The sequence below is a fragment of the Eubalaena glacialis genome, chromosome 3 (genome assembly GCF_028564815.1).
Source record: "Eubalaena glacialis isolate mEubGla1 chromosome 3, mEubGla1.1.hap2.+ XY, whole genome shotgun sequence".
NCBI lineage: Eukaryota > Metazoa > Chordata > Mammalia > Artiodactyla > Balaenidae > Eubalaena > Eubalaena glacialis.
Genome location: NC_083718.1, coordinates 185149096 through 185176061, shown reverse-complemented (window position 1 = coordinate 185176061; position 26966 = coordinate 185149096). Strand labels below are relative to the sequence as shown.

The 26966-nt window shown below is 41.0% G+C and overlaps 1 protein-coding gene across 1 annotated transcript; it reads left to right on the top strand.

Moving 5' to 3' along the window:
- The first annotated feature begins 11079 nt into the window (after window positions 1–11079).
- Window positions 11080–13984, top strand: LOC133087269 (PRAME family member 12-like). Its single transcript, XM_061184095.1, has 3 exons — window positions 11080–11366; window positions 11818–12390; window positions 13411–13984. The coding sequence occupies exons 1-3, from the start codon at window positions 11080–11082 to the stop codon at window positions 13982–13984; spliced, it is 1434 nt and encodes a 477-aa protein (XP_061040078.1).
- Window positions 13985–26966: the final 12982 nt, after the last annotated feature.

Genomic DNA, 26966 nt, shown 5'->3' with positions numbered 1-26966 from the left:
ATGAAACTTAAAAGCTTTTACACAGCAAAGGAAACCGTAAACAAGACGAAAAGACAACCCTCAGAATGAAAGTATTTGCAAATGATGCAACTGACAAAGGATTAATCTCCAAAATTTACAAGCAGCTCATGCAGCTCAATATCAAAAAAACAAACAACCCAATCCAAAAACGGGCAGGAGACCTAAACAGGCGTTTCTCCAAAGAAGATATACAGATTGCCAACAAAGACATGAAAGAATGTTCAACATCATTAATCATTAGAGAAATGCAAATCAAAACGACAATGTGATATCATATCACACTGGTCAGAATGGCCATCATCAAAAAATCTACAAACAGTAAATGTTGGAGAGGGTGTGGAGAAAAGGGTACCCTCATACACTGTTGGTAGGAAAGTAAACTGATACAGCCACTATGGAGAACTGTATGGAGGTTCCTTAAAAAACTAAAAATAGAACTACCATATGACCCATCAATCCCACTGCTGGGCATAAACCCTGAGCAAACCATAATTCAAAAAGAGTCATGTACCACAATGTTCATTGCAGCTCTATTTACAATAGCCTGGACATGGAAGCAACCTAAGTGTCCATCAACAGATGAATGATAAAGAATATGTGGCACATATATACAATGGAATATTACTCAGCCGTAAAAAGAAACAAAATTGAGTTATTTGTAGTGAGGTGGTTGGACCTAGAGTCTGTCATACAGAATGAAGTAAGTCAGAAAGAGAAAAACAAATACCGTATGCTAACACATATACATGGAATCTAAAAAAAAAAAAAAAATAAAGGTCATGAAGAGCCTAGGGGCAAGGCGGGAATAAAGACACAGACCTACTAGAGAATGGACTTGAGGACAGGGGTAGGGGGAAGGGTAAGCTGTGACAAAGTTAGAGAGTGGTAGTGTATATATGGACATATGGACATATGGTAATATACATTACCAAATGTAAAATAGATAGCTAGTGGGAAGAAGCCGCATAGCACAGGGAGATCAGCTCAGTGCTTTGTGACCACCTAGAGGGGTGGGATAAGGAGGGTGGGAGGGTCACGCAAGAGGGAGGGGATATGGGGAATATATGTATACATATAGATGATTCACTTTGTTATACAGCAGAAACTAACACATCATTGTAAAGCAATTATACTCCAATAAAAATGTTAAGAAAAAAATTATAAAGTAAATTTAATACTTTTAAAGAATGAAAGTTTACTTTTAAGAAAAGTTTAACTTGATTTGGAGCCTCTAAACAAATGAGACTTTAAAACTGATTTTAAACATTAATGAACAAGAATGGTTTCTTCTTTAAAAAAATTTAGAATAATAAAATTTTAGCGCTGGAAAGTTTACAATTATATTTTTTTACAGTAGACTTTATTTCTTAGGGCAGTTTTAGGTTCATCTTGAAAATGAGCAGGAAGTACAAAGAGTTCCCATTTAAATCCTACCCCACCACATGTACAGCCTTCAGGACTATAAACTTCCCTCACCAGGTTGGTACATTTGTTACATTGATGAACCTACATTGACACATCATTATCACCCAAAGTCCATAGTTTACATTAAGGTTCACTCTTGGCAGTGTTGTTTCTATGGGTTTTGGCAATCATATAATGACATGTATCCATCATCATATCATAGAGAGGAGTTTCACTGCCATAAAAGTCCTATTTGCTCTTTTTCATCCCTCCCTCTCCCCCATTCCCTGGCAACCACTGATCTCTTTTGCTGTCCCCAGAGATTGGTCTTTTCCACAATGTCACATATTTGGAATCATACAATATGTAGCCTTTTCAGATAGGCTTCTTTGAATTATTAATACAAATTTAAGGTTCCTCCAAGTATTTTCATGGTTTGATAACATACCATTGTCTGAATATACTGCAGTTTATGTATTCATTTACCTACTGAAGGACATCTTAGTTGCTTCCAAGTTTTGGCAATTATGAATAAAGCTGCTATAAGCATCTGTGTGCACATTTGGTGTGGACATAAGATTTAAACTCATTTGGGTAGATACCAGGGAGTGAGATTGCTGGATTGTATGATTAGGGTGTGTATTACAATTATTTACCTTGACAATCTCACCTGTTAGAGATTGTCCCATAAACGGCAGGTACTGTGTCTCTCACACTGTGGTAGCTGAACACAAAGCCTGAACTGCATGGTGTGTGGAAATCTTTAACATCAGTTTATAGCCAAATGATACTTTTCACTGAAATGCAGATTTGTGCAAAATCAACATTTTCTGGCTACCAATAACGTAGATAAGTTGATATGGAAGAAATAGCAATTGTGGTCTATATATTTGTCCATGTAAATGTACATGAAAGAAAAGTTTTGTTTTGTTTTCAATACTGTTTTTTGTTTTGCCCAGAGCAATACAAGACACATTCTCAATGTACAACATTCCAATAATACAGATAGAGCAAGCATCTCCACTGAACTTCCTCCTCATCCCAGGCCCCTCTCCAGAGGGCAAAGTTTAGTGTATTTTCCAGACTTCTCTCTGACTTTCTATACATTTATACGTGCATGTAGAAATATCTGGTTTGTATTTCCTTATAGAGAAGATGTCTTAGTGTGGTTTTGATCATCTTGCTTTCTTCATTTAAGGGTAGGTCTTAAAAATCTGTCCTTATTCGTGTTAACTTGCATATTGTATTCCATAAAAATGAATGGTCCACAGTTTAACCCTTTGCCTGTTTGTGTAAATTTAGTTTGTTCCATTTTTGTTCTTGTTGTTATTACCAACTATATACTACAAAATTCCTTATGTTCAGGAAAGCTTCTCTTTGGTTTCTCAATGTTTTCTCCATCTCTCTAAATTATTCATTTTATCCTATCTTAGATCAATTTCATCAACTTCTGACAGGCTCTCCACTATCTTCCATTAAAAAAAATAAAAGCAAGAAGGAAGAAAAGAAAATCCTCACATGACTTCATCTCATCCTCCAGTTCTTGTATCCATGGGCTGAACTGCTGTACTTTTATTTTTTAATCTGTGCAATTTCTTTGGAATAATAGATTCTGTGGTTAAAACAAGGTAGTAAATATCTGGACCAGATTCTCTCTCAGGTCTTCCAGCAGGGGAGGAGTCAATGACTCCAAAATTTTATTACAAATGTTAAGGTGAGCAGTGCATTGCCAGGATCTGGGGCAGCATAGTGCAATATTCAAGAGCACTGACAAACAGACGGGACAGAATTCCAGTTCTAACACTTACTGGTGTGTGTCCTTGAAGAAGTTTCTGTCCTTCTCTGAATCTATGTCTTCCCCTATTGAATGGGTATCATGATGATCTCTAACTCAGATACAAACACTTAGCCCAGAACTTGTTGCAGAATAAATCCTCCAAAAATGGCAGCAGCTGTTTCTTGACATTCAAAGACCACAGGCATAAATAGCCAGGCCCCAGGGAACGACCCAGCTCTGCAGCAGCATCCGGTAACCTGCCAGCTGGTCCCTCTGCCAAGATGTGTTGGTTTGACTGTGGAACCCAGCACCTTAGGAGCCAAGCCTGGGTGACCCCCTAGAGTTCAGCCCATTGGCTGGCACAAGCCCCCTGGTGGCCAATTTGACACCAATTTACAGGTGGCTATGGCTTCAGGATCAGGGTTTGTGTGATTGGCGCTAACTCATGGGAGCAGATGTGAAAATAAGTCAAAACCTGATTGCCCCCTGCCCCCAGCGATTTTCTATTTCTTCTTGGCAAACATCTGGGGGCTGTTGGTGAACTCGGGTGTGCCAATGCTCAGATAATTCATGCATGAATTTGAAGGCATAGCCGTGTTGACCTGCAAACCCTGTGGGGCTCCGAGGTCCCAGTTCTGGTCAGACATTTCTTGCTGGCACATTTCATGCTCTGGGTCTCTGGTTCTTTGTCTGAAAAGAAACTGTCTCTGAGGTCCCCAGTTCACTGTAGGTTCCAGATATACTCCTGAATCTGGATTTTGTGCTAGATTTTTTTTTTTCTTGAATTAAGGTTCCCATAGTCACTGGAGTAGGAACAGCTTGGATACATGCAGTTTCTATAGCCCAGGTCCCCAAATCCCACTTTGGGGTCTTCCCACCCTTTGCCCACTGCAGGAGTTGGTGAACAGGTTCCTTCTCTCCCAGTCTCAGGTCAAATTGCCTGGGCATATTCCTACATGAGACACAAACCCCACAGAACCCAGGGCCAGGCAGGGGGTTAGTGAAGGATTGCAGGCAGGGACCATGGAGACCTGCAGGGCACGGGTCCCCACATCACGGAAGCTGCCTCTCAGTTCATGCCCAGTGATACCCCTTAAGGATGTGGGTTCAGTGATGCTACATTTTTCTTTTAAGATTTTTTCTTCAAGGGATATTGGGGAGTAAATTATGATGCAAAACTTGATTTTTAACCTCTGGCCACAAATCTTATTTGTTAAAACATTGTCCCAAAACATGTCTGTAGGACACATTTGGCTTTTGGAGTGCCACCCTGCAGCCTCTAATATGGAGAAAAAAATGTTCTGCATAGCATTCTGACCTGACCCACAGTGACCCTGAAGACAACAGAAAAGAAACCACATGACTTTGTTTTTCTGGGCCAGAGATTGACCTTAGTCAGGAGCCTGGCCTTGAAACTGCAGGACCTATAATCCCCTTTGCAACCCACAGTACTGCAACACCATGTATAAATATAAAGTCCATGGGAGGCATTTGCAAATAGCTCTTGAATAAGAATATATATGATTATATATATATATTTCAGGCGTTACTCTGTACTTCATCTTTTTTCATAAAATGATGTAATCATCTGAAAAATAACATGGCCCAGCAGACTCTTTACCTTTTTTTCATACCTGCTCCTTTCCCATTCTTCCCAATTTTAAGAAGTCACCACAAGGCTCTAGGAGGTCCCTCAACCCCTGTTTTACCCTCATGCCCCACCTTCACTCTAAGAGCAAAGTGCTGCTGATTCTGCCTCCAAGTGTCCCTGAAGTTGTCCCCAAGGTACCTAAAGTGCAAGCCAGGATCTGCCGCCAGGAGCAACCAAGGGTCTCCTGCTGGCATCCCTGCTTCCTTGTTAACTCCCCCAGAACACTATCCAACAGCAGCCAGCGGGGCTGGGAGACACCCATCAGATTATGTCACAACCCTACTTACCAAATTCCAGGGTCCCCTAACAAGCCCCTGCCTGGGCAGTCTCCCCCATCACCCCAGCCTCCACTCCCTGGCTGCCCCCTAGTTCAAGGTCATGCAATCTCTCTCGCCTCCCTCCTGGAACCCTGCACTGCAGCCAATTCTGGGCCCACAGTGTCCCCTGGTGGCTGGAGATGCAAGATCATCTAGACTGCTGGGCAAGGGGTGAGGCCTGGAGGAAGAAAGGTGAGAGAGGACAGATAGATTTGGGGAAAGACTTGGAAGAACAAAAGCTTAGGAGAAGACCAAGAGTGTCAGACAGAGAGGAAAGTCTAACTGAGTCCCCTCTGGGATGGCCCTACTCTCTGGGTTACGGAAATGGAGCTGGAACAAGAAGGCTGTTGGCCTCAGGATGGGCCTATAGCTCTTCTCCAGGGCCTCCCATCAGACCAGCACCCATGTCTGTGCAGGAGAGGACACTGGACTGTGTCTGGGTCAGTTATCAAGGAACTTTCTGTGTCTTGGACTGAGTCACCTCCTTCCTTATCAGAATATTACACAGAGGGTCAGTGATGCTAACAGGAATGGGGGATGGGAGTTTGGGGATTTGAGACAGCCCTGAGGACAACCTTGCAACCCTCCCCATGTGCCTGATTTTGCAAGATCTGAAGAACTGTGTCCTGAGAACAGGGATGGGAAGAGTTCTGAGGTAGCCTCAGTGAGTGCGCACAGTGAGAACCAGGGATGCTTGGGAGGAAATTCCAGTTATAGAGATGAGGTCTTGTGCTTCTATTCATTAGTTCAGGGGACAGCATTTACTTCCCAAGACCCTTGCGACTTTTGTTGATTTGCTTTTTTGGTGGCATTCCAGGAGGCAGTGTGTGTTCCAAGGGTAAAGCACAATAACGAAAGGGCAGAACAGATGACCTGTTCAGGTACTCCCGGGCTGGCTTGAAGCCAGGGGATGGAACTGAGTCTCTTGAGCCCCACTGTTGAGAGGCCTCCAGGGGAACTATCCCCCACCCCAGACCCCAAGTTCTCCACCTGGTTTGCCGTATCCTACAGAAAAACACACTTCGGGTTGACCTGTATCCTGTATTTCTCTACACTTTACCTATTTGCAGGGGACTGTCCATTGCTGACTTCATTCTGGCAAAGAAGACATGCAGATGGCCAATAGGTACTTGAAAAGCTGCTCAGCATCACTAATCAGGGAAATGCAAATCACAGCCACAAGGAGATATCACCTCACACCTTTTAGAATGGCTGTTATCAAGAAGACAAGAGATAACGAGTGAGGTGAGGGTGTGAAGAAAAAGGAGCCCTTGTGTAGCCACTGTGCTGGGAATGTAAGAATGTGCAGACAATGTGGAAAACAGTATGGAGGTACCATAAGATCCAGCAATGTCAGTTCTGGGTATATATACGAAGATAATGAAATCACTTTCTCAAAAAGATATCTGCAGCCCTGCGTTCTCTGCAGCATTATTTACAATAGCCAAGAAAGGGAAACAACCTAAGTGTTCATCAATGAATGATGAAGAAAATGTGAATATATATATAATACATATATATTCATATATATATATGAATATTATTCAGGCTTAAAACCATAAAAAAAAAGGAAATCCTGCCATTTTCAGCAATATGGACAGATCATTAGGGCATTATGTTAAGTGAAACAAGTCAAAGAAAGACTTATGGGGAAATGAATAAAGGCGGTCAAAAGGTACAAACTTCTAGTTATAAAATAAATGTGTCATAGGGATGTAATGTATAGCACAGTCACAAAAGTTAACAATTCTGTATTGTGTACTTGAAAAAAAAATATTAGGAGAGTGGATCTTTAAAGTTCTCACCACAGGAAAAAAAATTAACTATGTGAAGTGATGGATGGTAACTAAACTTATTGTGGTGATAATTTCACAGTGTATACATATATCAAATCATCATGTTGTACACCGAAAAAGAGGTCAATCATATCTCTATAAAACTGGAAAAACTCTTCTAGGAAAATATGCCAAAAGAAAACTGAAAAAAGAAAAGAGTCAAGGCTTTTACAATGGAAAAGAGAAAAACAAATATTTGCACTTAGGGTTGATTTAGCTGTATAAACTTAAAAGAACCAACTGAGAAGGAATAGAGAGAGCATGGCTGTATCACCTTGTGCTAACCCTCACCACTCAGACCATACCAGGTGTGCTTGGATGGTGTGTACCAGAATAAATAACAATATAAGAATAAAACAATCTTCCCCTAACTTTCTTCACCAGTAGGGAAAGAATTAATAAGATCATGAAATACTTCCGATGGATCCTTCCTGAACTGTCTGCACCCTCCTTGCCCAGCCTCAGTGGCTTTCTTCCTGTTCTCAAGTTGGCCAAGCTCTTCACTACATCAGGATTTGCACAATGCACCCATGGCTCCAACACGATCCCCTCAACTGGCACGTACACTTGCAAACTCTAAGTCAGTCTCCTGACATTCTGCTAGGCCCATCTGTGTACATCCTTGTAAAATCCAGCTTTTGGAAGAACCCTGATTAGTCAGTTTTAGAAGAATCCACATCTTTGATACCTGATATTCCAATAATATCTGATCCAAATTCCTCACTCCCCACTCTTGGAATCTGATCACCCTGGACTGCCTTCGGTAGGAATCCTGTTACACTGGTTTAGCCAGATTTCCCCCAGAACTGAAGTCTCCTCATAGTAATTTTCCAGCCACAAAACCCCCTGCTTGTTGGTTGTGAATCCCCAAATGTCATCGTTGTATTGTGAATGGAGACCAGTTCCATACTGGTGTATCTTTTCCTCTGTTGCAATAATCCTGAATAAAATTTGCCTTTACCATATAAACCTGTGTCTGTCTCTGGTTTTCTTTGACACAGCTCCCACAGTTGATTACTGCTCAGGCAAGAAAGCTCCTTCCCAGTATCCTGCAAATTCCCAAATATCCCAGAGAGGTTCAACTTCGAGTCTGCCCACCTCTGTACCTTTCCGTTTCATCCCTGGAGTTTTCTTCAGAGAATTAGTTACAACCTGCCACTTTAAAACAATGGTCTTTTTGGATCTCATAGAAGCTGCAAACCCATAGAAACATCCCCACCTGAGACATTGCGATTTCCCCATTTCCACTAACATTCAAGTGAAGTCTCTCAGTCCGTCCTCTCCAAAATTTAGGTTGTTTGACAACTCAGGGTTCCTTGGTTCCTTCTGATTCCGTCAACAAAGGGAATCTACCAGTTATTCACTGCATGGCAGTGGGCAGATTCCTCTGCAGAGTAAAACCCCAACCCACCAGGTTAAAAATGCAGAAAAATAGGTGACCTCTAGATTTTCTGAGAAGGTTATCTGAACTAGTGGATAAAAAGTGCCAGCACCATTGCTCAACCAGATGTGTTCAATAAACAGAGATGGTTATGATTATTGTTGCTACAAATCTCACCATACTGCAACTCATTAATAAAGGTGCTTGATGGCCTGGGAGTTAAAAGTCTCTTGAGTACAATTTGGTTTAGCCCAATTTTATGTAAAAGCCATTTATACCCATGGTAGAAGTATGGTGAAAAGAATCTTCAGGAAAGATACCCAGATGGAGAACAATCTTCAAATAATCCTTGCCTTGGCAGCCAGTGGTATACAAGAATTGTCTGGGCACCATATTGAATGTGGTGGGGGGAGGCATGGAAAATTCTGGGGGTGGAGGGAGGGTCCAGCTTTCTTTGTGCCCTGAAACTTCAAAAGAATCTCTGTGTGGCATAGCTGGGATGAAACTCATACCTGAACGTGGCAGATCCTTAAACACCAAATACAGCTTCTGGATTTTGTTTGGAAGAGGTGTTGGTATTTGTGAACAGTGCTTAATATGAAGAGAAAAACAGAATTTTATTTCTGTGCCCATTGCTATTACCTTGATCAGAATCTGTGCTGAACTTAGTTAAGTTTTAGAAAACAGTAATTATCAAAATATACTTGGAAAGGGGACAATGGGACTGTAGTTCAGCTTCCAAGACCCCTGGAAAATGGGTGGGGCTATTTGCCATCTGGGAATTATCCTCTGTGGGGAAAAAACCTAAAGGAAAACATCTCTTCTTAGCAGCTGCCCCTGGATGACAGGGTTATTTGTGACTGACCACGTTCATGTTTCCCCCTGGTTCCAAGTTCCCAAAGAGCCCACAGTGCCCACCCTCAGTGGCTCTCAGTCTTGGAAATGCCTGACTTCCCAGGGCTCACAGCCTCTTCCTCTGCTCACATTCTCAGATTAATCTTTTCATGCCTGTTTGCTGTGCTGATACCAACTTTCTGGGAGGAAACACCATCAAAGATGACACTGCCTCCTCTTAGCCACTCCCTTTTAATTTCTAAACTCCACCCAGAGAATAGCCTTTAAATCTTCTCCCTTCTCAGGAGAAAAAAAACCCAACAACTATGTTTTCCACTGTTTGGCTCATTCACATGGTCCCTTTAGGAATGCCCAGCTCCACGCTGCCCAGCCCCACCCTTCTCATTGTGATTTTGACCTGACCTCCTTCAGAGAAGCCTTGACATAAGGCTGGAAAACCAACCACATCCCCAAAAGAACTTCCCTTGCTGCCTGAATAAGCTCATGATCTCCCATGTGTCCGACATAACACCTAAGTGACACTTGATACAGGGATGGATTTATTGTGTTTCCTTTGGGAACAACACCACTGTCTTCATGAAGCTGTTTTTATTCTGGGACATTTTGATAATTGTGATATGGCCAAAGATCCCCCAACACTGATGCTTTAAATTTTTGTTTTTCCTATCCAATATCACAAATCGATAACCCCTTCCCTGTCTCATACCCACAGGTATAACTATTGGTATTGGTAAAACCCAATCAATATTTGTGGAGTGAATCAAGGAACGTGCCTTTGACTCCAATACCCCACCTTCGTTCTTTCTCTTTCCTAAATGAATATCTGATTCAATCCATTCCTCTTGAGATAGACAAAGATCCGATCAGGATTAACCTGATGGACAGTCTGGAATCTAATCAGGTGTGCTTTCTGATTGGAAGTTAGTAGTTGGAAAGAAGGAAGATGTGATTAGAAAGGTATATAAAATCTTCATGTACCAAAGAAGAGATGCAGAATCCAGTCACCTCCTGGATTTTCCGAGGAGTCTGAGGTCCTAGCACCCACCCCCCTCCCCCAATATCATCAGAGCTGGTCAGTTACATACCTCAGCAAAGGACACCCTCATCTTACCCATGATCTCTGTGTCTTGAATGGTGGCATGCAGCTTGATATGGTAGGTTTCTTATTTCTTTTCAGATAAACTGATTTAAGATTTTGGTTTTACCTCTAAGTGTAATTTTGCCTTAATCCCAAATACTTTGATTTGTGCTTTGGTTTATATTATTTTTAAATGTCTTAACCAAGCAGATATTCTTTTTAATGAAAAGTATCTCTTTGGAATTTTATTTCTTGACATTTAAAATATTTACTTTGTGCAAATAGCATTCATTTTAGGGGTATCTCCTTCGTCTTTCTCAGCCAACTTAACTGTGGGAATTGAGGATGGAGGCTGTGCTGGGCCACATGATGCTCCTATTCCCATAGTTTTGGGGCCCTAAGTGATGGTCTGAAAGTTTTCCCCCAAGAAAGAGAAGGGACATTGTTAAGGCTCATGGTACACACTTACCACTGAGACATGAATTAAGCAAAGCAGTGGGTGGAAATGGACGGACGAGTGGTTGCCTTTCCTTTTCCTCGGTACTTGTGAGATACTTGTTCTGCTACCAGTAGGGAAAAAGTTATGGCTTTGTGCCCACTGAACCTAGAGTGGAATTGGGGGAAATTGAGGCTCTTCTATCACTGCGCTAAGTCCCTCTAAAGGGTAGGGGGAGACAATGGAGGCTTGCTCATGCTTGGCATGAAAAGGATGTCTTGTTCTCTGATGGCTTCCACAGGTTTCCTTTTGGAAAAGATCAGAATGATTATCTGGAATCCACCCAGACTCCTGGACCTGGTGGGAATGAGCCTGCTGAGGGATGAGGCCTTGGCCTTTGCTGCTCTGGAGGATCTACCAACAGAGTTCTTCCCACCACTGTTCATGGAGGCCTTCCATGGGAGACACAGTGAGACCCTGAAGGCCATGGTGCAAGCCTGGCCCTTTGTCCGCCTACCTCTGGGAGGTCTGATGGAGATGCCTCATGTGGGGACCTTACGAGCAGTGTTGGATGGGCTTGATGTCCTGATTGCCCAGAAGGATTGCCCCAGGTGAGTCTGCCAGGTAGGCTGGTAGGGTCCTAGACATTGTTGAAGAGACAGCTGGTGTCATAAGAGTAGATAGCCAAGGGATGGACCAGAGGCTTCTGATGATGCCAAGGAAGAAGCTCAGAGGCCTTGGACATTGCTGAGCTCACTTCGGGAAATGCCTTCTGGAAGTGTAGGAGTGCCTAAGATGCAGGGGAGCCTGAAAGAACACGCCCCCACAGCCTTCTAGTGATGATTAAAGGTACTAGAAGTAGAAAACCAGAAAGAATGGAAGGGGGAAAGGAGATGGAGGAAAGAAAGGCAGAGAGGGAAGAAGAGGGCAAGACAGCAGGTGATGTCAGGAATGTGAAGTAAAAGCACACGTGGGAAATGAGTGTTGCCTAAATTCTGAGACTGTGGTTTCATTCAGTGTGGATCTTAAACCATCCCTGCCAATCTGCTGTTTCCCCCACAGGAGGTGCAAACTGCGGGTGCTGGATTTAAGGAATACTGGCCAGGACTTCTGGAGCATGTGGTCTGGATCCAATGTCCATGTGTCCTCAAGCTCATCGATGGCACCAGTGGCTAAGGACAGATCAAGGACAGAGCAGCCCTTGGCTCCCTTGGAGGTGTTTATAGAAATTTGCCTCAATGAAGGGACCATGGATGAATTCTTTATCTACCTCATGCAGTGGGTAGAGAAGAGAAAAGTTTCCATACACCTGTGCTGTAAGAAGCTGAAGATCGTTTCAATGCCCATGGAAAATATTATGACGGTCCTGAGTATGGTGCAGCTGGACTGTATCCAGGAGGTGCAAGTGAATTGCACCTGGCATCTGTCCACCCTGGCCATGTTTGCTCCTCTCCTGGGCCAGATGAGTAATGTGCAGAGACTCCTTCTCTCCCCCATCCATGTGCCTGCGCTTGAGGAACAGGAGGAGCAGCACGTCATCCAAATTACCTCTCAGTTCCTCAGGCTGCGCCACCTCCAGGATATCCGTATGGAATCTCCCTCCTTCCTCCAAGGTCGCCTGGACAAGATGCTCAGGTGAGGATGGCACCACTGACCGAGTAACAGAGAACACAACACTAGAATGTCACACGCTTTGTTTCCTTTGTTGCTCTCTCCTGAAGTGTGGCATCACATAGCCACGCAAATCAAGGTAGAGGGACAAAGTGCGATAGAGGCTCTGGAAAGGGGCACCATGCTAGGAAGCTATAGATTGGAGGGTTCAGATGTATCAGAGTGTTTGTGATTTCTTTCTCAGGAAGAGATGTCTTTGTTCAGGTGACTTTAAAAAAAAAACAGGTAAGAGGGCACTGAAGAGGGGAAACAACCTCAGACCTGGGTATTTCTAGAGAAGCTCTGTGCTCAACCATTTTGTGACCACAGTGAGCCTGTCTCAAACTCCCCATCTGTAAAATGTTGTTTGTGCTCCAGATAAGGTAATTAATATATGGGAAATGCATGATGCTGGTGGTAAGGAATGGGGAGCCAAAAGCAATAAAAAGTGGTAGGTGGTTTGCTGATGACGCAGGGATGTAACTGAGCCCCTGCAGACTGGAAACCCCAGTTGGTGATGTGGGATCTTGTCCAGGTTGGTTCTCTGTGCATGTCTCCCTCCAGCCTCATCTGGCCCAGAGATACGGGCACCTGGGGCTCAAGTAGTGAGCTAAAGGCACCCTGATTTGAGAGTATTTTTTGGTTTGTTTTGACTCTAAATATGAAAATTCAGTGATGCCCACTCTTGATTGAGACTCTGTGCTAGGCTCTCCTCTGAGCATGTTCTAGTGAATTCCACTATTTTCGTTCATCCGCAAAAGGAAGTGGAGCATGTTGTACCCTGCTTGACTGATGAGGAAAGAGAGCTTTCAAGGTTCTGTGTACTTATCTCAGCCAAACAAAGAAGATGACAGGAGTCAGGCTAAAATGAGATTGGGCATTCTGGGTATTGATTGTTATCAGATGGTCAAAATGACCTTGGCCTTGGGTAAATCACTTATCTCCCACCTTGAGGTCACCTTCCACCCCAGTTTCCAAGACCTAATTCCTCAGTTTCTCTCCCAGGTGCCTGAAGACTCCCTTGGAGAACCTTGCAATAACTCACTGTCTGATTACAGAATCAGACTTGAAACATCTGTCCCACTGCCTGAACATCAGTCAGCTAAAGGGCCTGGATCTGAGTGGCGTCACACTGACTGACTTTAGTCCTGAGCTCCTCCAAGTTCTGCTGGAGAAAGCTGCAGCCACGCTCCAGGAACTGGACTTAAATCTGTGTGGAATCATGGACTGTCAACTTGAGGCCATCCTGCCTGCCCTGAGCCACTGCTCCCAGCTCAGGACCTTCAGCATGTGTGGGAACCTCCTCTCCATGGCCATCATGGAGAAGCTGCTGCGTCATACTGATGGACTGCCCAGTTTAATTCTAGAGCTGTATCCTGCCCCAAGGGAGAGTTACGGCTCTCAGAGAATTCTACACCTGGGGAGACTTGCCCAGCTTCAGGCTGAGCTGATTGAGATTATGAGGAACTTAGGAAGGCCCAGGACCATCTGGATTAGCTCTAGCCCCTGTCCTCGCTGGGGCAATGAGATATTCTGTCATGAGAAGACCATTATATACTGCTGTTTTGTCCCTCCCTAGTTGGTTGCCTCTACGAAAAGCTTTCTTCTGGGCACTGGAAACTGAAACCTAGGAAATAGGTGAATTGTGAAGAGAACACAGACCTATGGTTTCAGGCATCTGTTCAACGTGAATGTGAAAAGGAAAGGTGATCCAGCAGGGGTACAAGACTGAAGGGGAAAAGTTGACTCAAGGAGTTGATGGGAAATTCAGTGTGTTGGTGCTCCAGGGATGGAGTGGATATAAGGGTGGAGGAACCTTAAGCAAAAGCCTCCGATACCTTGCAAAAGGAAGATAATGATACAAACCCAGCTCATTAGACATTTGTGAGTTCCAATGAGATAATGCCCTTGAGGGCTTGGCCCTGGAGCTAGCATACACTAAGAGATAATTAAATGAGTCTTTCCCTTCTTTTTCTCTCCTAGTGGAAACCTCAGTATCTACATTCCTCTAGCTTACCCTCTATCCCTTACAACAGGGTGGAGAGCAAACCCAGGGCCTGAAATGGGTCTCACCTTTCACATGTGGACACCAATGAGTCATGATTCACTCAAGCTCCTCTATCAGCCAGTGCAGGGAGGAGGAAGGGAGGGCATAGGAGAGATTGGATTCATCTCTAGTGATAGACATTCTGAGCCTCAGGTCTCCTAGGCCACCTGCTGGTAGATCAGACAGGAGGATATAAATCAGTTTTGTAAGCAGGACTGTATACATCAGTACTTTTTAAAAATTTTGCTGTCCTGTTAATACTAGTTGAGTTTAAATATTTGCACATTTATATGAATATTAAATACACGAAATTTCTTTGAAAATTATAGAGGTAATTTAGTACTTGCAAAGAATGCATGTGGATTTTTGAAAAAATGTTGAACTTCCTTTGGCATCTCAAAACAAATAAGACATGAAAACTGATTTTAAAGATCAATGAATGAGATTTTTTCTCCTTTAAAAATATTTAGAATAATAAAATTTTAGAGCTAGGATTACAATTATATTTTTTAAAGTAGACTTTATTTTTTAGAGCAGTTTTAGATTCACAGTGAAATTGAGCAGAAAGTACAGAGAGTTCCCATTTGTCTCTTGCCCCCATGTGTACAGCCTCCCTGGATATACAAATCTCCCACCAGAAGAGTACATTTGTTATAATTCATGAATCTACATTGAGACATCCTTATCAACCAAACTTCATAGTTCACACCAAGTTTCACTCTTAGGGTTGTACATTCTATGGGTTTTGACAAATGTATAGTTGCATGTATCTACTAGTGTAGTATCATATGGAGTATTTTCACTGTCCTAACTTAGAAGAACCTGCTGTAGAGCACAGGGAACTCTACTCAATACTCTGCAATGGCCTATATGGGAAACAAATCTAAAAAAAAAAAAAGAGAGAGAGAGAGAGTGGATATATGTATATGTATAACTGATTCACTTTGCTGTACACCTGAAACTAACACAACATTGTAAATCAACTATACTCCAATAAAAAATTTTTTTAAAAATCCTCTTTGCTCTGCCTATTTATCTTTGCCACCCACCCGCCCCCGTCCCTGGCCACCACTGATGTTTTTGCTTTCCCCAGAGCTTTGCCTTTTCCAAAATGTCATATAGAGTTACAGATGTAGGAAACAATGTTATGGTTTCCAGGGTGGAAAGGTGGGGGAGGGATAAATTGGGAGATTGGGATTGACATATGCACACTACTATATATAAAATAGATAACTAGTAAGAACCCACTTTATAGCACAGGGAACTCTACTCAATACTCTGTAATGACCTATATGGGAAAAGAATCTAAAAAAGAATGGATATATGTATATGTAGAACTGATTCACTTTGCTGTACAGCAGAAAGTAACACAACATTGTAAATCATCTATGCTACAATAAAAATTTTTAAAAAAGAAAAAATGTCATATTTCTGGAATCATACAGTATGTAGCCTTTTCAGATTGACTTCTTTCACTTAGTAATAGATATTTAAGTTTCCTCCATGTCTTTTCATGTTTTGATCACATTCCTTGTCTGAATACACCACAGTTTATTTGCTCACTCATATACTGAAGGACAGCTTTGTTGCTTCTTTGGTTTGCGGCTAAAATCATCTGTGTGCATGTTTGGTTTGGACATAAGTTTTCAACTCATTTGGGTAGATACCAAGGAACGAGGCTGCTGGATCATATGAAAAGGGTACGTATTACAATTTTTTCTGTTGACAAACTTACCTGTTAGACAATGATGAAATAAAATTTATATTTTAAGGCAGGACAAGAAAAAAATTAAACATAAAAGTCTCTCTCTGTGTTTGTTTGGGCCTCCTGCCTACCTAATATGCGATGAGCTCCTCAAAGATGGGAGTGCCTGCTCAACATTAAAGATCAAATTTTTTTTCTTCTGATGCTAGCAATGTAACTTCTTAAAAGAATAGTGTTCTTTCCCAGCTCTGTAGGGGTTCATGGTGACTTGCTGCTCACTTTGTATGTGCTTACCTGGACTATGTATCCTTGGTGAACTTTATGTAAAATATCAGGATGTCATTTTGATGTATGATCCTTTGACTCAAAAATGTATATTACTATGCCTTTGACTTCTAACACATGGAACAGTTCTGAGGCCTTTTTTTTAAAATTAATTAACTAATTAATTAATTAAACATCTTTATTGGAGTATAATTGCTTTACAATGGTGTATTCTTTCTGCTTTATAACAAAGTGAGTCAGCTATACGTATACATATATCCCCATATCTCTTCCCTCTTGCATCTCCCTCCCTCCTACCCTCCCTATCCCACCCCTCTAGGTGGTCACAAAGCACAGAGCTGATCTCCCTGTGCTATGCGGTTGCTTCCCACTAGCTATCTATTTTACGTTTGGTAGTGTATATATGTCCATGCCACTCTCTCACTTTGTCACATCTTACCCTTCCCCCTCCCCATATCCTCAAGTCCATTCTTTAGTAGGTCTGTGTCTTTATTCCCATCTTGCCACTAGGTTCTTCATAACCTTTTCTTTTTTTTCCCCTTAGATTCCATATATATGTGTTAGCATACTGTATTTGTTTTTCTCTTTCTGACTTACTTCACTCTATATGACAGACTCTAACTCCATCCACGTCACTACAAATAACTCAATTTCATTTCTTTTTATGGCTGAGTAATATTCCATTGTATATATGTGCCATATCTTCTTTATCCATTCACCCGATGATGGATATTTAGGTTGCTTCCATGTCCTGGCTATTGTAAATAGAGCTGCAATGAACATTGTGGCACATGACTCTTTTTGAATTATGGTTTTCTCAGGGTATATGCCCAGTAGTAGGATTGCTGGGTCATATGGTAGTTCTATTTTTAGTTTTTTAAGGAACCTCCATACTGTTCTCCATAGTGGCTGTATCAATTTACATTCCCACCAACAGTGCAAGAGGGTTCGCTTTTCTCCACACCCTCTCCAGCATTTATTGTTTCTAGATTTTTTGATGATGGACATTCTGACCAGTGTGAGATGATATCTCATTGTAGTTTTGATTTGCATTTCTCTAATGATTAATGATGTTGAGCATTCTTTCATGTGTCTGTTGGCAATCTGTATATCTTCTTTGGAGAAATATCTATTTAGGTCTTCTGCCCATTTTTGGATTGGGTTGTTTGTTTTTTTGTTATTGAGCTGCATGAGCTGCTTGTAAATCTTGGAGATTAATCCTTTGTCAGTTGCTTCATTTGCAAGTATTTTCTCCCATTCTGAGGGTTGTCTTTTGGTCTTGTTTATGGTTTCCTTGGCTGTGCAAAAGCTTTTAAGTTTCATTAGGTCCCATTTGTTTATTTTTGTTTTTATTTCCATTTCTCTAGGAGGTGGGTAAAAAAGGATCTTGCTGTGATTTATGTCATAGAGCGTTCTGCCTATGTTTTCCTCTAAGAGTTTGATAGTGTCTGGCCTTACATTTAGGTCTTTAATCCATTTTGAGTTTATTTTTCTGTATTGTGTTAGGGAGTGTTCTAATTTCATACTTTTACATGTACCTGTCCAGTTTTCCCAGCACCACTTATTGAAGAGGCTGTCTTTTCTCCACTTTATATGCTTGCCTCCTTTATCAAAGATAAGGTGACCATATGTGCATGGGTTTATCTCTGGGCTTTCTATCCTGTTCCATTGATCTATGTTTCTGTTTTTGTGCCAGTACAATACTGTCTTGATTACAGTACAGTCTGAAGTCAGGGAGCCTGATTCCTCCAGCTCCATTTTTCATTCTCAAGATTGCTTTGGCTATTCAGGGTCTTTTGTGTTTCCATACAAATTGTGAAATTTTTTGTTCTAGTTCTGTGAAAAATGCCATTGGTAGTTTGATAGGGATTGCATTGAATCTGTAGATTGCTTTGGGTAGTAGAGTCATTTTCACAATATTGATTCTTCCAATCCAAGAACATGGTATATCTCTCCATCTATTTGTATCATCTTTAATTTCTTTCATCAGTGTCTTATAATTTTCTGCATACAGGTCTTTTGTCTCCTTAGGCAGGTTTATTCCTAGATATTTTATTCTTTTTGTTGAAATGGTAAATAGGAGTGCTTTCTTAATTTCACTTTCAGATTTTTCATCATTAGTGTATAGGACTGCAAGAGATTTCTGTGCATTAATTTTGTATCCTGTTACTTTACCAAATTCATTGATTAGCTATAGTAGTTTTCTGGTAGCATCTTTCGGATTCTCTATGTATAGTATCATGTCATCTGCAAACAGTGACAGCTTTACTTCTTCTTTTCTGATTTGGATTCCTTTTATTTCCTTTCTTCTCTGATTGCTGTGGCTAAAACTTCCAAAACTATGCTGAATAATAGTGGTGAGAGTGGGCAACCTTGTCTTGTTCCTGATCTTAGTGGAAATGGTTTCAGTTTTTCACCATTGAGGACGATGTTGGCTGTGAGTTTGTCATATATGGCCTTTATTATGTTGAGGAAAGTTCCCTCTATGCCTACTTTTTGCAGGGCTTTTATCATAAAAGGGTGTTGAATTTTGTTGAAAGCTTTCTCTGCGTCTATTGAGATGATCATATGGGTTTTCTCCTTCAATTTGTTAATATGGTGTATCACGTTGATTGATTTGCGTATATTGAAGAATCCTTGCATTCTTGGAATAAACCCCACTTGATCATGGTGTGTGATCCTTTTAATGTGCTGTTGGATTCCGTTTGCTAGTATTTTGTTGAGGATTTTTGCATCTATGTTCATCAGTGATATTAGCCTATAGTTTTCTTTCTTTGTGACATCTTTGTCTGGTTTTGGTATCAGGGTGATGGTGGCCTCGTAGAATGAGTTTGGGAGTGTTCCTCCCTCTGCTATATTTTGGAAGAGTTTGAGAAGGATAGGTGTTAGCTCTTCTCTAAATGTTTGAAAGAATTCGCGTATGAAGCCATCTGGTCCTGGGCTTTTGTTTGTTGGAAGATTTTTAATCACAGCTTCAATTTCAGTGCTTGTGATTGGTCTGTTCATATTTTCTATTTCTTCCTGGTTCAGTCTCGGCAGGTTGTGCATTTCTAAGAATTTGTCCATTTCTTCCAGGTTGTCCATTTTATTGGCATAGAGTTGCTTGTAGTGATCTCTCATGATCGTTTGTATTTCTGTAGTGTCAGATGTTATTTCTCCTTTTTCGTTTCTAATTCTATTGATTTAAGTCTTCTCCCTTTTTTTCTTGATGAGTCTGGCTAATGGTTTATCAATTTTGTTTATCTTCTCAGAGAACCAGCTTTTAGTTTCATTGATTTTTGCTATTGTTTCCTTCATTTCTTTTTCATTTATTTCTGATCTGATCTTTATGATTTCTTTCCTTCTGCTAGCTTTGGGGTTTTTTTGTTCTTTTTCTCTAATTGCTTTAGGTGCAAGTTTAGGTTGTTTATTCGAGATGTTTTCTGTTTCTTGAGGTAGGCTTGTATTGCTATAAACTTCCCTCTTAGAACTGCTTTTGCTGCATCCCATAGGTTTTGGGTCGTCGTGTCTCCATTGTCATTTGTTTCTAGGTATTTTTTGATTTCCCCTTTGATTTCTTCAGTCATCACTTCGTTATTAAGTAGTGTATTGTGTAGCCTCCATGTGTTTGTATTTTTTACAGGTCTTTTCCTGTAATTGATATCTAGTCTCATAGCGTTGTGGTCGGAAAAGATACTTGATACGATTTCAATTTTCTTAAATTTACCAAGGCTTGATTTGTGACCCAAGATATGATCTATCCTGGAGAATGTTCCACGAGCACCTGAGAAGAAAGTGTAATCTGCTGTTTTTGGATGGAATGTCCTATAAGTATCAATTAAGTCCATCTTGTTTAATGTATCATTTAAAGCTTGTGTTTCCTTATTTATTTTCATTTTGGATGATCTGTCCATTGGTGAAAGTGGGGTGTTAAAGTCCCCTACTATGATTGTGTTTTACTGTCGATTTCCCCTTTTATGGCTGTTAGTATTTTCCTTATGTATTGAGGTGCTCCTATGTTGGGTGCATAAATATTTACAATTGTTATATCTTCTTCTTGGATCGATCCCTTGATCATTATGTAGTGTCCTTCTTTGTCTCTTGTAATAATCTTTATTTTAAAGTCTATTTTGTCTGATATGAGAATTGCTACTCTAGCTTTCTTTTGATTTCCATTTGCATGGAATACCTTTTTCCATCCCCTCACTTTCAGTCTATATGTGTCCCTAGGTCTGAAGTGGGTCTCTTGTAGACAGCATATATACGGGTCTTGTTTTTGTATCCATTCAGCCAGTCTGTGTCTTTTGGTGGGAGCATTTAATCCATTTACATTTAAGGTAATTATTGATATGTATGTTCCTATTCCCATTTTCTTAAATGTTTTGGGTTTGTTATTGTAGGTGTTTTCCTTCTCTTGTGTTTCTTGCCTAGAGAAGTTCCTTTAGCATTTGTTGTAAAGCTGGTTGGGTGGTGCTGAACTCTCTCAGCTTTTGCTTGTCTGTAAAGGTTTTAATTTCTCCATCAAATCTGAATGAGATCCTTGCTGGGTAGAGTAATCTTGGTTGTAGGTTTTTGTCCTTCATCACTTTAAGTATGTCCTGCCACTCCCTTCTGGCTTGCAGAGTTTCTGCTGAAAGATCAGCTGTGAACTTTATGGGGATTCCCTTGTGTGTTATTTGTTGTTTTTCCCTTGCTGCTTTTAATATGTTTTCTTTATATTTAATTTTTGATAGTTTGATTAATATGTGTCTTGGCATGTTTCTCCTTGGATTTATCCTGTATGGGACTCTCTGTGCTTCCTGAACTTGATTAACTATTTCCTTTCCCATATTAGGGAAGTTTTCAACTATAATCTCTTCAAATATTTTCTCAGTCCCCTTCTTTTTCTCTTCTTCTTCTGGGACCCCTATAATTCGAATGTTGGTGCGTTTAATGTTGTCCCAGAGGTCTCCGAGACTGTCCTCAGTTCTTTTCATTCTTTTTTCTTTATTCTGCTCTGTAGTAGTTATTTCCACTATTTTATCTTCCAGGTCACTTACCCGTTCTTCTGCCTCAGTTATTCTGCTATTGATCCCTTCTAGAGTATTTTTAATTTCATTTATTGTGTTGTTCATCATTGCTTGGTTCCTCTTTAGTTCTTCTACGTCCTTGTTAAATGTTTCTTGCATTTTGTCTATTCTATTTCCAAGATTTTGGATCATCTTTACTATCATTATTCTGAATTCTTTTTCAGGTAGACTGCCTATTTCCTCTTCATTTGTTAGGTCTGGTGGGTTTTTACCTTGCTCCTTCATCTGCTGTGTGTTTTTCTGTCTTCTCATTTTGCTTATCTTACTGTGTTTGGGGTCTCCTTTTCACAGGCTGCAGGTTCGTAGCTCCTGTTGTTTTTGGTATCTGTCCCCAGTGGCTAAGGTTGGTTCAGTGGGTTGTGTAGGCTTCCTGGTGGAGGGGACTAGTGCCTGTGTTCTGGTGGATGAGGCTGGATCTTGTCTTTCTGGTGGGCAGGTCCACGTCTGGTGTGTTTTGGGGTGTCTGTGGCCTTATTATGATTTTAGGCAGCCTCTCTGCTAATGGATGGGGCTGTGTTCCTGTCTTGCTAGTTGTTTGGCATAGGGTGTCCAGCACTGTAGCTTGCTGGTCGTTGAGTGAAGCTGGGTCTTGGTGTTGAGATGGAGATCTTTGGGAGATTTTTGCCGTTTGGTATTACGTGGAGCTGGGAGGTCTCTTGTGGGCCAGTGTCCTGAAGTTGGCTCTCCCGCCTCAGAGGCACAGCCCTGATGCTTGGCTGGAGCACCAAGAGCCTTTCATCCACATGGGTCAGAATAAAAGGGGGAAAAAATAGAAAGAAAGAAAGAAAGAAGATAAAATAAAATAAAATAAAGTAAAATAAAATATAATAAAGCTATTAAAATAAAAAATAATTATTAAGAAAAAAATTTTTAAATGTAAAAAACAAAAAACGGACAGAGAGAACCCTAGGACAAATGGTAAAAGCAAAGCTATACAGACAAAATCACACACAGAAGCATACACATACACACTCACAAAAACAGAAAAAGGGAAAAAAATATATATATCTTTGCTACCAAAGTCCACCTCCTCAATTTCGGATGATATGTTGCCTATTCAGGTATTCCACAGATGCAGGTACAACAAGTTGATGGTGGAGATTTAATCTGCTGCTCCTGAGGCTGCTGGGAGAGATTTCCCTTTCTCTTCTTTGTTCGCACAGCTCCTGGGTTCAGCTGTGGATTTGGACCCGCCTCTGCGTGTAGGTCGCCTGAGGGCGTCTGTTCCCCGCCCAGACAGAACGGGGTTAAAGGAGCAGCTGATTCGGGGGCTCTGGCTCACTCAGGCCGGGGGGAGGGAGGGGTACGGATGCGGGGCGAGCCTGCGGCGGCAGAGGCCGGCGTGACGTTGCAGCAGCCTGAGGCGCACCGTGCGCTCTCCCGGGGAAGTTGTCCCTGGATCACAGCACCCTGGCAGTGGCGGGCTGCACAGGCTTCCGGGAGGGGCGGTGTGGAGAGTGACCTGTGCTCGCACACAGGCTTCTTGGTGGCGGCAGCAGCAGCCTTAGCGTCTCATGCCCGCCTCTGGGGTCCGCGCTGATCGCCGCGGCTCGCGCCCGTCTCTTGAGCTCCTTTAAGCGGCTCTCTTAATACCCTCTCCTCGCGCACCAGGAAACAAAGAGGCAAGAAAAAGTCTCTTGTCTCTTCGGCAGCTCCAGACTTTTTCCCGGACTCCCTCCCGGCTAGCTGTGGCGCACTAGCCACCTTGAGGCCGTGTTCACGCCGCCAACCCCAGTCCTCTCCCTGCGATCCGACCGAAGCCGGAGCCTCAGCTCCCAGCCCCCGCCCGCCCCGGCGGGTGAGCAGACAAGCCTCTCGGGCTGGTGAGTGCTGCTCGGCGCCGAGCCTCTGTGCGGGAATCTCTCCGCTTTGCCCTCTGCACCCCTGTGGCTGCGCTCTCCTCCGTGGCTCCGAAGCTTCCCCCCTCTGCCACCTGCAGTCTCCGCCCGCGAAGGGGCTTCCTAGTGTGTGGAAACCTTTCCTCCTTCCCAGCTCCCTCCCAATGGTGCAGGTCCCGTCCCTATTCTTTTGTCTCTGTTGTTTCTTTTTTCTTTTGCCCTACCCAGGTACGTGGGGAGTTTCTTGACTTTTGCGAGGGCTGAGGTCTTCTGCCAGCGTTCAGTAGGTGTTCTGTAGGAGCTGTTCCACATGTAGATGTATTTCTGATGTATTTGTGGAGAGGAAGGTGATCTCCGCGTCTTACTCTTCAGCCATCTTGAAGCTCCTCCTCCCTTATTATTTCTTGTAGCTTTATTTACATATTTCAATTAGAATTCTCAACTCTTAAAAACCTTAATCTCTAGCAAAAGCCAAGAAGCAAGCAATTTTGAACACACCAACAATCCTGTTTGGCAAACTAACCTATCCATCTCATAACCTCCAGAACCATATATTTTCTCATAGCATAATTCTGTTCCTTAACGTGGTATAAGATTTGTGTCCAATAAAGCCAAACATCTTTAGATTTCCTTGAGTAAGAAGACAAAAGTAGGAAATATAAGACCTCTTTAGCAACTAATGTTCCCATATTTTATCTTATTTGAAATGATCTGGGTACTTAGTGAATTCCAATCATTTAACTTAGTTTTGTAAAACTCTAAAGTTTTAAGTTATCAAAAATCTGGAGAAACTGTTTTAGATAGACTTACGCAAAACTTAAATTATTCCTAATGTTTACCTGAAAAGTCTTATCTCATTTACCCTTACTCAATAAATTACAAAAATATCATCTTGCCAAATTAATTTTTCTTGATGGCAAACTCTGCAACAGAAATAACATGAACTTATTGACCTTCAGAAAACCTAGGGACAATTAAAGTAAGACATGTCTTTATTGATTAAACCAACAAGTTTAAGCTAGATTTAATACCAGATATTATTTTAATACTGAATATTTCTTAGATCACATGAACCTGAAATTCTTTCTGGCCAGGTTCCTTTATATTAAGAAATGTTTAATTTGTACACACTTTTAAAGTTATTAAATAGAGCTCTTTTCTAAATTTAATTATCTTAATATTAGCTAGAGGTAAAGATATATTATATGTATAATGTACACAGAGGTATAGAAACAGATAAAACCAGAGATCCCATAGATTCACTTTAACAGTTATGAATCCGGTATTACAATATAAACTTACTAGTTTATAAATAACATTTGGAATAAGTTAAATTTATTTCCTCAGATGACTAAGGCTTTACTATTTGTGGGAAAAACTTTTAAGATTTTGTATTTGTGCTTGATAATTACTTAAGAGGCTATGAATTAGATTTTCGGTAAGGGAGACTTTCCAGCAGTTTAAAAAGGCCTCTTTTTCCCAGTTGGTTTTAGGTTTTACCTGATTCAGTTAATTAGGTTCAGCTTCAGGTCACTGTGGGCTGTATTTGTTTTTCTGATTTGTAGAGATGTGCAAAACAAAGACAGTTGCTTTTATTTTCCCAAAGAACTGATCTGCCAGCTAAATGATGGATTTTTTCCAACCATATTTTCTTTAATTTGCTTTTTTTATACAAGTGTGAAGATTTCCAACTAAACTGAAAGAGTTCTATGTTCTAGAATTTTAGGGTTCAATTTATGAGAGAAAGGACCTGAGAAAATATATGAAGAGATTATAGTCGAAAACTTCCCTAACATGGGAAAGGAAATAGCCACCCAAGTCCAGGAAGTGCAGAGAGTCCCATACAAGATAAACCCAAGGAGAAACATGCCGAGACACATAGTAATCAAATTGGCAAAAATTAAAGACAAAGAAAAATTATTGAAAGCAGCAAGGGAAAAATGACACATAACATACAAGGGAACTCCCATAAGGTTAACAGCTGATTTCTCAGCAGAAACTCTACAAGCCAGAAGGGAGTGGCATGATATACTTAAAGTGATGAAAGGGAAGAACCTACAACCAAGATTACTCTACCCAGCAAGGATCTCATTCAGATTCCACGGAGAAATCAACAGCTTTACAGGCAAGCAAAAGCTAAGAGAATTCAGCACCACCAAACCAGCTCTACAACAAATGCTAAAGGAACTTCTTTAAGTGGGAAAAACAAGAGAAGAAAAGGACCTACAAAAACAAACCCAAAACAATTAAGAAAATGGGAATAGGAACATACATATCAATAATTACCTTAAACGTGAATGGATTAAATGTCCAAACCAAAAGACACAGGCTTGCTGAATGGATACAAAAACAAGACCCATATATATGCTGTCTACAAGTGACCCACTTCAGACCTAGGGGCATATACTGACTGAAAGAGAAGGGATGGAAAAAGATATTCCATGCAAATGGAAATCAAAAGAAAGCTGGAGTAGCAATACTCATATCAGATAAAATAGACTTTAAAATACAGAATGTTACAAGAGACAGGGAAGGACACTACATAATGATCAAGGGATCAATCCAAGAAGAAGATATAACAATTATAAATATATATGCACCCCACATAGGAGCACCTCAATACATAAGGTAACTGCTAACAGCTATAAAAGAGGAAATCGACAGTAACACAATAATAGTGGGGGACTTTAACACCTCACTTACACCAAATGGACAGATCATCCAAAATGAAAATAAAAAAGGAAACAGAAGATTTAAATGACACAATAGAACAGAGAGATTTAATTGATATTTATAGGACATCCCATCCAAAAACAGTAGATTACACTTTCTTCTCAAGTGTGCATGGAACATTCTCCAGGATAGATCACATCTTGGGTCACAAATCAAGCCTCAGTAAATTTAAGAAAATTGAAATCATATCAAGCTTCTTTTCTGACCACAACGCTATGAGATTAGAAATCAATTACAAGGAAAAAAACCTAAAAAACAAAAACACATGGAAGCTAAACAGTACGTTACTAAATAACCAAGAGATCACTGAAGAAATCAAAGAGGAAATCAAAAAATATCTAGAGACAAATGACAATGAAAACACTATGATCCAAAACCTATGGGATGCAGCAAAAGCAGTTCTAAGAGGGAAGTTTATAGCTATACAAGCCTACCTCAAGAAACAAGAAAAATCTCAAATAAACAATTTAACCTTACACCTGAAGGAACTGGAGAAAGAAGAACAAAAAAAAACCCAAAGTTAGCAGAAGGAAAGAAATCATAAAGATCAGAGCAGAAATAAATGAAATAGAAACAAAGAAAACAATAGCAAAGATCAATAAAACTAAAAGCTGGTTCTTTGACAAGATAAACAAAATTGATAAACCATTAGCCAGACTCATCAAGAAAAAGAGGGAGAGGACTCAAATCAATAAAATTAGAAATGAAAAAGGAGAAGTTACAACAGACACTGCAGGAATACAAAGCATCCTAAGAGACTACTACAAGCAACTCTATGCCAATAAAATGGACAATCTGGAAGAAATGGACAAATTCTTAGAGAGGTATAATCTTCCAAGACTGAACCAGGAAGAAATAGAAAATATGAACGGACCAATCACAAGTAATGAAATTGAAACTGTGAT

Bases quoted from the DNA above. Each gene is read 5' to 3' on its own strand.
- LOC133087269 (XM_061184095.1), top strand. From the start codon at position 11,080: ATGATTATCTGGAATCCACCCAGACTCCTGGACCTGGTGGGAATGAGC. The intron at 11,367-11,817 runs GTGAGTCTGCCA...TTTCCCCCACAG, and splicing joins GCCCAGAAGGATTGCCCCAG to GAGGTGCAAACTGCGGGTGC. The intron at 12,391-13,410 runs GTGAGGATGGCA...TTTCTCTCCCAG, and splicing joins CGCCTGGACAAGATGCTCAG to GTGCCTGAAGACTCCCTTGG.